Raw genomic sequence first — 11,015 nt, forward strand, 5'->3', positions numbered from 1 at the left:
GTTTATAAACAGAATGTATAAGGTTACTTAAAGAATACCTTTTCAATTTGGGAAGCTTTAAAATGGAGGTTTGTCATTTGCATAATAAATAAAAGTTATAGCTCATTAAAAAAGGTTCARTATGCCAAATCAAGATGAATTAATAGCATAATGTAACTGTATAAGAGCATGCCAGGAGTTTGAATTTCTTGTGGAGAAACGTTTCTCATGTTATTTTTTATGAAAAAATAGTTATCATTATGAACAAATTGTAGTCTTTGTAATACAATAAGATTGTTGTGCTGTTATTATAATTGTTCACTTCACTGATGTGATTTATTGTGGTCATAGTGAAGWTGATGTTTGGCTGGGTTGGTGACCAGAAGGCCTGATTTGGTAGAATGACAACAAAGCCATAAACTGGGTCTTTGCAGAAATCTTTTCGTTGACATATTGTCATAACCACAAGACTGAATTTTTCACATCATATTGCAATTAGCYGTGTCTTCAATATTTGTGCTCTTCGTTTACTGTATAAGAGAAACTGCTCAGTTTAGGTGTCTGGCTGATAAACATCTCTCTGCAGCCCTTGTGTAGATTTGGAAGCAGCATCACAAAGTGAAAGTACATCAAAGAAAGAACATTTGAAATGTTGAGATGCTTGATGTGTGCACTCTTTGTGAAGCATGAGGACCCGAGGTTCTCTTTGAATGTAAAATGTGTTTTTCTGAGTTTTCTTAGCTAAACTATACTTCAGATATTTTAAAAATAGAATCACAATGAATCATTGGATTTCAGTATCAATTTAAACAAACTTGATTTGAGCTTGAATAAATCATTCATTTCATCTTCATCATGATGCCCAAATGATGAATTTTGCTATGGCTTATTATTATATAAAAAAGGAATTTGACTGAAAAAAAGTAAAAAAAAAGTTTTAAACTTTGTCACAGATGCAGTGTTCTCATGTTTTTGCTGTTAGGCACTGTTGGTGTACTTGAGTGGGAGGATTTTGTTTTCACAGCAGACTCTTTATAAAAGACGTAAGCTGTTTTTCAATTCTCCAGTCTCACCATGACTCGCTTTGCTTTAATTCGACTCTACTTGGGTCTACGGGGTCTCTGTGGTTTTCAAAATAACTGAGGGCCGCCTTGTTGTGGGCGAGTCGCCATAGCCTGGCCTCCTGAAACATTTGCAAAATGAAGTGAAAAGTCATAAAACCCTCACCTACACCTGCTACAGTCACCCCCCCACCAAAAAAAAAAAAATGCCATGGCCGAGTTAAGGCCACCTTCCCTTCGGCAGTTGGAGCATGAGACTGAGACTATTTAGTTTAACTCCGACTGAATGTTGTTGGCCAACAAGCACAGATATGCCTGCACCTCCTCATAATGCCACAGTGTTGGTTTACATGTTGCTGTTTTAATGGATATGAGATACACTTAGCACAAAAATAAAATTATTATTATTATTATTATTATTATTATTATTATTATTATTATTTTGTGCTGGTAGATCATTTCCTTTGTTAGAATAATGCTTCATCAATACATCTTATACTGGTCACCTGATTGGCAGCACCTGGCAATCAACAGCAAAATTAGCAGTTTGGCAATGGCAGAGGAGATTTGGTAAATTTTTCATGTGTGCAACCCACATACCCAGCTCTAATGCTCATCCCGCAAATGCATGTTCTTTGCAAATGTGACATCATTTAGTATTTACACTGGCTCCACAGGGTGGCGGTGAGCAGACAGCGATCTGGCAAAATTAGAACCTATCCTATTATYCCTACATCTGGGGGTTAGGGTGTGGGTGTCAGGGTCTTTATTCCCATCCCGTTCCCCAACTGCCATTTGGGGAGGGGGTCCTGAAGAAGGGCGGGCCGCCGGGTGCGGTCCTGGGCTGTGGGTGGGCTCGGGGCTTGGATGGTTGCGGGGGGCGGGGCTGGCTCTCCGTCCTCCCTGGTGCTGCTTGGTCTCCTGAGGTGTGGCTCTTGGTTCCTGTGGGTGGCCCCTGGCTGGGGTGGCTGCCGGGTTCCGTGGGGTGGACGGCTGGGGGTGGGGGTGCACGTGGTCAGTGGCGGTGTGGACATGGGTGTGACTTCTCTGTGGCGGGGGGCTGGCCGGGCGTCCTGGTGCGGCCCGGGCCGGGCCTTGGCTATCTGCTCCTCTCCACCTCAGAATGATTGGGTCTACCTCCTGGGTTCGGGTGTGTGCTGCCTCCAAAAGGGGGTGGGTGCATGTCCTGGACCTGGTGGGTATAGAGTGTGTATCGGGGGTATGAGTGGAATGTGGCATCCTTGTATGTCTTTGATTGAGTGGGGGTGAGGATGAGGGTGGGATGGTGCGATTGTGTATGTTTGGGTATTTGTCAGGCTGCGGTCAGGGCTGCCCCTCCTGCTGGTTTATCTGGGGGCTCGCAGCTACTCGCTGGGGGGACTCAACCAGTTCTTCCCTATGGTCTGATCTGAGGGGTGGGTGGGCAGATCTTCCCGTGCGGGTGCCCCTTGGGGCTCTGCGCTCGGGATCCCTCTCGAGCCCTTGGGCTCTGGTCTTCCCTATGTCTGCCTCGTGTCTTGGGTCTCGGTCCTCCACAGTCACTATTAAATATTCCATTGGAGAAATCTTGTATATACACGCATGTTCACAACCGCTCACAAACAGGTGTTCTGATCCGGGGGGTTCTGACTGGTCACTGAGTGTGTATATATGTCTGTGTGTATATAATGACAATATTTATGAATGTATGTATGTATGTATGTATGTATATCTTTATATATGTATGGGCATGTGTATRTATTTATATGTGCCCTCCATGTATTTATCCATTTATTTTTCAGGTGAGCGGACAGATGTTGGGTGTGTGGTCCTGTGTTTTGTTGGTGTATATTTAATATTCTTCTAATCGCTATCTCTCTGTCTCTATTTTCTCTTCACTTAAAAAAGGTCACTGATGAAGAAATAAATAAACCAAATAAACTAATATTTGGTTTCATTTTCTGCTGAAGTGACACGAAAAGAAAAAAAAAAAAAGAACCGATCCTATTTTTTCTGGACACCGGAGCTTCTCCGGAGTCAATCTACAAAGATCACATTGCTCCAACAGGAAAAGGAGCAAGCACAACATCCGTATTTTCAGAATAAGACACCATAAGGCAGACTTATTTAGTCGAAATCCCAGCTATATTAATCAATATATGAATATATTTCTACACAACTGCTGTCAGAATGTAATGTTCTGTGTGGAAAGCAGATGGCAACATGTAGCATATGTGTACAGTCAYGATACACCTGGATTTTATTTTGAAATCAAAAGATTCAAAAAGACAACAGTGAAACGGTTTCAGCCATATATATCAACAGCTTTTATATCTGTTTTCAGTTGTCTTTGGAGTTTGTCTTTCACAGAATTTATTTATTTTTTGTTGACTTCCACATTTATCGCACAGTCTCCTTCCTGCACAGACTTCCTCCTCTGTGTGTCGCACCAGAGCAGATGCTGTATAAATTGGGGTGCAAACGAACAGCTGCGAACTGCGCACCGCAGCAGAGCAGAGCCACATCTAATGTAAATTCGGGGTAAGAACAGAGTTAGAGGCCGGTGGGAATCACCCAGTGAAAAGTATCGAAACCCACTCTGGGTCAGTCCAAGTAGAGCATAGTCAAGCCAATGGGAAAATGCAATTAGTGCTGAAGAAGTTCTTTAACTGTAAGGCATTATGAAGTTTGACAACTTGTCAAATCACGTCATAGTAGGTGCGTTTCCATTGCAGATGTGTGCAAAACTTTGTCGATATTCTGTTAATGTAAAAAAAAAAAACACATTTTCGCAATAACAGTGTTTCCATTAAGTAAGAAACGCTATTAAAGTCATGCGTGAATACGTTTTTTCTCGCAATAAATTATTACAAACATGGCGGCAACGGATGTAAACACATAGCATATTGCTACCATGACACTAGCGCTCATCATCAGATGAGACGTCGGCGTCTTATCGAGGCTTTACAGTGACAAGCCCTTTATACTGGGGAGTGGCTACGTATTCTGTCTTTTTGGGAAATTGTAGTCTGTGARTTAACCACTTTCTTTTACTACTTCTGTGATATTACTACTACTTCTACTTCCGGTTTTCTTCTTCGTCGTCGTCGTCTTTGTCGCCAGTAGAAAGAGCCGGTTGTTGATCACATGACTCCCGTGATGGGAAGAAAGTGTTTCCATTGCAGTTTTGCGAAACACACCAATTTCGATACGGACGAAAAACAACCTCATCCTAGCTCACAAACATTTTGTCGAAAAACTTTTTTTTTTTTAATTGGCATGTTTCCATTGAGCAAGTGTATTTTTGAATTTCTAATTTGCGCATTTTCATGGTCAGTGGAAACACAGCTAGTGTCTATTGTACTGCATTTAATTACCTTTTTAGAGTTTGGAATTTATTGCATGGCATTTGTTGTGGATCTTAAATGTTTAACTTATTTAATACTGTGAAATAACTAAATTATAAATTGCATTAAAAAAAGAAAAAAAAAATCATCACACAGTGATTACCTGTTTATGTGTGCTACTATCAGCCTTTGGGTTGAATAGGACCCAGAGTGCGGACTCATGAGGACTAAGAAGGATTATCTAAAAATACTCCAATTATAAAACAAAAAGGCTGACAGAGCCGCAAACTCTACGAAACACTGGAGAAGTACAAGGAACGTACAAGACAATGAACTGCTGAGGTGGAAAGGAAGGAGACTGACTAAATAGAGCAGAGGTTGATGAGGTATTGGAGACAGCTGAGCTGATTGGAGACTGGCAACAGGTGTGAGTGGCAGACCGACTGGAAAAACACAGAGAAGCTGGCTGAGGGTGAAATGAGAAATGTCACAAGGAACACAGAAGCTTAAGAGGAAATAAGAAAATAAAACACAAGAATAGCAAACAGTAAAAAACAGACTGAGAGGATCTAAATTGAACTAACACAAACCAAGAATCCCACGATACAGAAACACAAGAAACGAAAAAAGGAAACCAAACAATAATACTAAGAACCATAAAACAATACCGGTAATCAAAACACAGGGATCATGACAGCTACCATGATATCATGCTGCTTCGAGCAAGTTTACAGCAACAGGTTTTCTCAGCTGYTGCAATCAACTGTTGAGCTTTCTCCAGAACGTTGCAAAAGACAAGCAGAACCACAAACAGTCAGCATTTCAACATTCACATTCCTGACATGGTTYACTGCTACCATATGGAAAGTAAATAATTTTCATATCAAGGATTTGCTGAATAATTATGCTAATGACCCCATGAGCAAAATAATGATTGCTTTTCTGGCTCATTTGAATAATGAAATTATTCAGTTAAGTGCGACAGTAAGCATTGGATTTGTTTATGTTCGAATAAGTGTGATCATATTAGTGTGTTGCAGCTGCAATGCATGATAGATGGTGTTTTGGTGTCCTCAAATTATCTGTATGAAAACAGACAAAGATTTATTTAAAATTTTCACATAAGTTGTTTAAATTGCAAAATAAACAAAAAATCATAACGAGGTAAGAAGATCAGATTTAATTAAGCAGAGTGATATCTAAATTTAGCACAAGAAGGAAATTTGTGTGTTTTGGTATATTATTTMTTTCTTGTAACAATGCTTCTTGGCAATAAATCTTATACTGTTGGAAAGTCTGTCAAATTCCCCTTTAAATGGTGCCACATTTGTAAGGAGCATGCATTTGTGGGATGAGCAGCAGAGCTGAGTATGTGGGATGCGCACATGAAAAACTTGTCAAATCATCTCTGCCGTTGCCGAACAGCTTATTTTGCCAAGAACAAGGCATATTTGGAGTTTAATGATTTATTCATTTACCAAACTGGAGCCTCAGTAGCATTTGGAAGAACAATATCCAGCCAAAACCGCCTGGTCACACTGCTGTAGYATGGCACCCCATTCGTCAACCAGCATTTGTCACAAGTCAACAAAGCTGTTTTGGTCACTCTGGCATGAACAGCATGCCCAAGATGATTCCACAAGAGTTCAATGGAGGTTTAGGTCACGACTGCTGGTAGGTCATTCCATCCTCTCCACTGCAAACTTCTAAAGGTAGTCTCTGATAGACGATGCTCTGTGGGGACGAGCATTGTCATCTTGGAGGATAGAGTTTGGTCCCAGATTGTGGATACATAGAATTTCCACTGGTATAGTATTTATCTCTCTGCACTGAGATTGCCAATCAGGCACCTGATTGGCAGCGCCTGGAGGTWTCAGAAGCACAAAACAAGTGTCAGTAGCAACTGAAAAATGAGCTATTTGGCAGAGAAGATTGGCAAGTTTTTCATGTGCACAACCCACACACTCAGCTCTAATGCTCATCCCACAAATCCATGCTCCTTACAAATGTGGCACCATTTAAAAAGGGAAGTTAACAGGCTTTCCAATCGTGTAAGAATTATTTTCAAGAAGCATTGTTACAACAAAGAAACAATCTACCAAACACAAAGTTCCKTACTTTTTGTGCTGATTTTTTTTTTCTTTTTCATTTGATAGTATACGGTACCAGATAATCATTTGAATATTTTGAGTCAAAGTAGTTTGAAGTAGTTGTTTCAATTACATTTATTTTCACAGACTATTGGGTGTTTGTGTATTGATGTGTCTGTGTCAATTGCTCCACATGAACTAAAAATAATGTCTGGTACGGGGTAAAAAAAAAGTAGTTCAGCCTGGGGTCTAATCAATGGAGAGGGGCTTTCACAGGTTGTTTACAGCTATGCTTTTGGTCCATGTTGCATGAATCAAGACGGCTAATAAAGTGCTCAGAGGACGTCTGTTTTGTGCGCGATACAGAAGTTTAAGTTGTTTTACTTACRGAGAGCGTGTCATCATCGTGGTTGAAACGTGGTCGGTGGATTTCAGCAGGAGTCATGYAGTGTTTCTTCAGCATGCATTTATCTTCTCATTTCTGCTTTCCTCTTTAAGAGGGGAGATGGCATTAGCTGTAAATCACAAAACCAAAAGCAAGAGCTGGTGAAGGCTCTGCTGAGAGATTTAAGTGTTTTACCAGACTTCCATGGACACGAGACAACAGTTGGTTTGGCTGCAGCTTTGCAGATCAAACTCAGAGGTCTTACACACAGCCAAAAAAACAGATCCCATCCAGCCACAAAGTAGGCCTGCACTAGTTAATCTATCCCACCCAGCAATATTTAATTGCTACCCAGTTGATCTATTTGAAATCTTTATGACCTTTTTAGCAACACAAACTGGCTCTAAGTCTGTTCTCCTAATTAGRCAGAGGTTTATTTAGTTTTTAATCTTATGTACTAAATAAAAAGCAAGCAAATGTTAACATGCATTACATATTTTATAGGTAATAATATAAAAATGTTCTAATCCCTATGTTGTAGCACAGTGTTTTTTGTTACCTAGTTGGATTGATAAAACAAGTATTGAGAGTGAGACAGCATTTGTCACACATCACCACTTCCAACTTATGGTTTAGGTATAAAAATGTATGACATTGAATGATCTTTAGCATAGGTTTATATTTACTTCAAGTGCTTTTACTGTCTTTAGAGTAATGGTAGAGTGCACTGACATGAGCTTACGATTGACTGTCAAGTTCTGTTCCCAGCATGCACTCTTTTCATTGTTTTATTGTTTATTTTCTTTTTTTTTTTCATCCCCCAAGCCAGAATTTCTGATAAATTGTTTATCACCTTAAGCATTTCTTTTTGAATCCTGGGAGAAAAACGATGCAGAAAAAGTAAAATGCAGATTAAATATATCGTATGTGAAAGCCTTTATTTTTTTCTTGTCTGTTGGTAAAAACAAGCTGCCAAAAAAAGAAGATAAAAAGAAGATAGAAGGAAAATGACAAATGCATTCTTTCAGACAACAGATGGACCTGAGGCCATATATATATATATATATATATACATTTTTTTTCATTCTGGGATCTTAACTGGACACCCTAGAAGTTGGATTTTCTCTTGATTGGAGTACAAACAGAGCACCAGGCAATACAAACTGACATTTATCTTCTTTTTTAAACTAACACAACAGCATTCACTGGCAAGAAGTACAATACCGCCTGCTAATCCCCTGCCACAGTTGCTTAGCATTTAATCAGACAAAGATAATGGTATTGGTGGTTAATTGATGAGCCATTCAATAGGGGCTAAGATGAATTCACCCCTCCTTGACCGATTTAGTAAGTGGCTAAAAGTAAACTGCTGCCACAGATCCATGAAAAGAAACAAAGTTTGCTGCGATCACAAACTGCACACGTGGATCACTCTAACTTGTCTTGAAGCCAAACAAATTAGTGCGTGAGAAGTAGTAAGGGTGTTCTTTATTTTCCTCTGTGACTGTGAACTGAGCCTCATTAGGGAGACAGAGCCTTTGGAAAAAAAAAAGAAAAACACGACCGTCAACCCAGTTGTAAGAAGGCACGCTGTTATTTAAGGCCTCAAAGAGGTGACAAAGTCAGTACTGGATGCTGTGAAACTGTACCTATTAGTCAAAGAAGTCAATGCGGGAGCAGCTGGCAGTCTTAATAAGCTCTCTGCCCCTCAGCTTTAATGTTTCACGTCACTGCTGAAATATGCTCTTATTGTAAAACACCCACATCTTTTAAAGTTTATCTGCATAGTTCACTTTTACTTTAAAAAAATGACTTCTGGCATTTCTCGTATTTGCAAAGCTACAATATYGATTACTGTTTTAATATTGCCTCTGTCTTCACTTCATCGTCCCTTACAGAAACACATGAATACTCAAAATCTTTCTTTTTTCCCTGCATCCCAATAGTCTGCCCTTCAGTTGTCAGTTCTGCAAAATGGGCTAAAGTAGACTTTTGTTTTCATGTTTGTTTTTTTTTTTCATTTGTGAAAAAAGAGCATTGCAAGAAAACTGATAGACACATATTAATAGAGTAGTTTTCATATTGAAATAAAGCGAATTATTAAAACCACGAGACTCTCAAAGTCACAAAAATGTATTTTTGTAACCTTTATGTCAGCTGATAATTTTGCCTTTGTTTAGGTTTCTCTTTGTTTCCTGTCAGCAGTGTCATTGTACTTATATTGATGGTCACAAGGTGGTACAAAGCGCTAGACATTTAGCCCGACAAACTAGACTTTAATGACAAATATTGATTTTTTTTTCAGAGCCAGTTAGTGCCCGAGGATGACATAGTAACACTATTTGTTCTCTGCTGAGGATGAAATCTGAAATGTTCACTCAGTACACTGAAATATGTTGAACCAGCATTCATTGACAGCTTTACTATTTATATAAATCCATGTTTTATATTGATGAATGCTTTGTTTGACTAAAAAAAAGGAAGTGCATGTACACTATGTGCATCCAGCTCTGCTGCCTTGTGCTGTCCGCCTTTTCATCACATCTCGCTCCACATCTCCTTTCAATTTGCACTGATAGAGCTTGTTCTTTCTCTCCTCTCCCTCAGGGTTTAGCCGGGCTGCCCTGCCATTTGGCTTAGTGCGGAGAGAGCTGTCTTGTGAAGGCTACCCCATTGATCTTCGGTGTCCAGGAAGTGATGTCATAATGATAGAAAGTGCCAACTACGGCCGAACAGACGACAAGATTTGCGATGCTGACCCCTTCCAGATGGAGAACATCAACTGCTATCTTCCAGATGCCTACAAGATCATGTCACAAAGGTAAAAGCCCAGTCATGTCTGTGCAGCGTCAGAGCAGTCGTTCYAAACTGAAGCATCTGTTTCAGTACGTTTAGAAAGAACCTGAAAGGGCACAGTAATGATTTTTGAGTTCTGGCTTACTGCCAACTATTTCAATTTGCCTATCTGCCTGAAATAACACATTTTTTTTAGTTTTTTTAAAGCTTTTTTTATTTTTAATAAACTCTACCACCAAGTGAATAGCATGGCTACTTTGGAAATGATTTACTCCAATGAAAGCAGCAGAACTGAATGCAACTGTGAGGTTTGAGAAACAAAAACAAAAAAAGAAAAAAGAAAGAAAGGCAGTAGCTGCCTTTCAGCATCAATASCCCACATGACAATAATGATAACACCAATAATGAGCCGCCTGAACCTGAACCAAAGTGAATCAGAAGCTTCATTAGATAGCCGAAAGGTGAAGAAACAGGGCAAGGAGAGTTTAATAAAAAGGCAAACAAACTGAGTTAAACCGTGCAGAAATAACCCTAATGTCAGAGTGGACACCTATTCAAAATAACCACATAGCAAATTAACTTTTCAGTCACCTAAACAAAGAGCTAAATTCATGTAACAGGGCTGACAAAGAGCAGATCCGATCCGGCTTGCATGAGGTAATTTTCTGTCCATTGCATTTTCTCCTCGTTTCGGAGTTAGCCTGCAAGTGTGCAATCTTGATAAAGTATGCTAACATTAATCTGTCGGTGTTTGCTTTATTATGTCTTGTTAGTGTGGTGGAGCTACTTGCTTTTAGCAAATCTGTGTAATGTGTGTCTGTGTTCTTAACATATAATAGTTAAACAGCAAAAAAATAAATAAATAAAAATGTGCACAATCATAAAAGCACCAAATACGTATAAATCTCTTGATAATGYTTTCCTAGCACAGGATATCTACATTTCAAACGAAAACAATACATTTCTAGTTGGACTCAAGTAAAGGTTGAAAAAAGTGATTCAAATGGAAATGTTTTATTTATTTTTTAAATAGTGTGGCACTGTAAGCCCGGTTTCATTACTTATTCTGTTTCAGGCRTTTTGTAAATTTAAGCGTAGTGCGTTTCTGTGTTGGCTCTTTGATGCTTCCTGTTGATAACATTAAAGGCAGGGCCGACTCGAAGATGCTTTCTAACTCCCACACACTGACAGTGGTAACTGTACAGAAACATCTTATGAAGATTTAATTGTAGTTTCATAACAAAAATGTGCATTCATTTTAATTAAAGTTTGACATTATTTTTTGTTTAAAAATTATTTGTTATAGCGTCTARTTTTTATCCATGATATTTTCATCTATTTTTATAATTGTAAATAAACAAATATTTTACAAAACATG

The 11,015-nt window shown here is 39.1% G+C and overlaps 1 protein-coding gene across 3 annotated transcripts in view; it reads left to right on the forward strand.

Annotated features, from left to right (window-relative positions):
* adgrl2a (adhesion G protein-coupled receptor L2a) overlaps positions 1–11,015 on the forward strand; it is a gene marked incomplete at its 3' end in the record, with an annotated part of 98,694 nt that overhangs the window by 37,174 nt on the left and 50,505 nt on the right. For all 3 annotated transcript variants that reach the window (XM_013999998.1, XM_014000005.1, XM_014000010.1), the window contains 1 exon segment: positions 9,449–9,662. In XM_013999998.1, the coding sequence (XP_013855452.1) occupies positions 9,449–9,662 (214 nt within the window).

The sequence above is a fragment of the Austrofundulus limnaeus genome, unplaced genomic scaffold (genome assembly GCF_001266775.1).
Source record: "Austrofundulus limnaeus strain Quisiro unplaced genomic scaffold, Austrofundulus_limnaeus-1.0 Scaffold8, whole genome shotgun sequence".
Classification (NCBI taxonomy): Eukaryota; Metazoa; Chordata; class Actinopteri; order Cyprinodontiformes; family Rivulidae; genus Austrofundulus; species Austrofundulus limnaeus.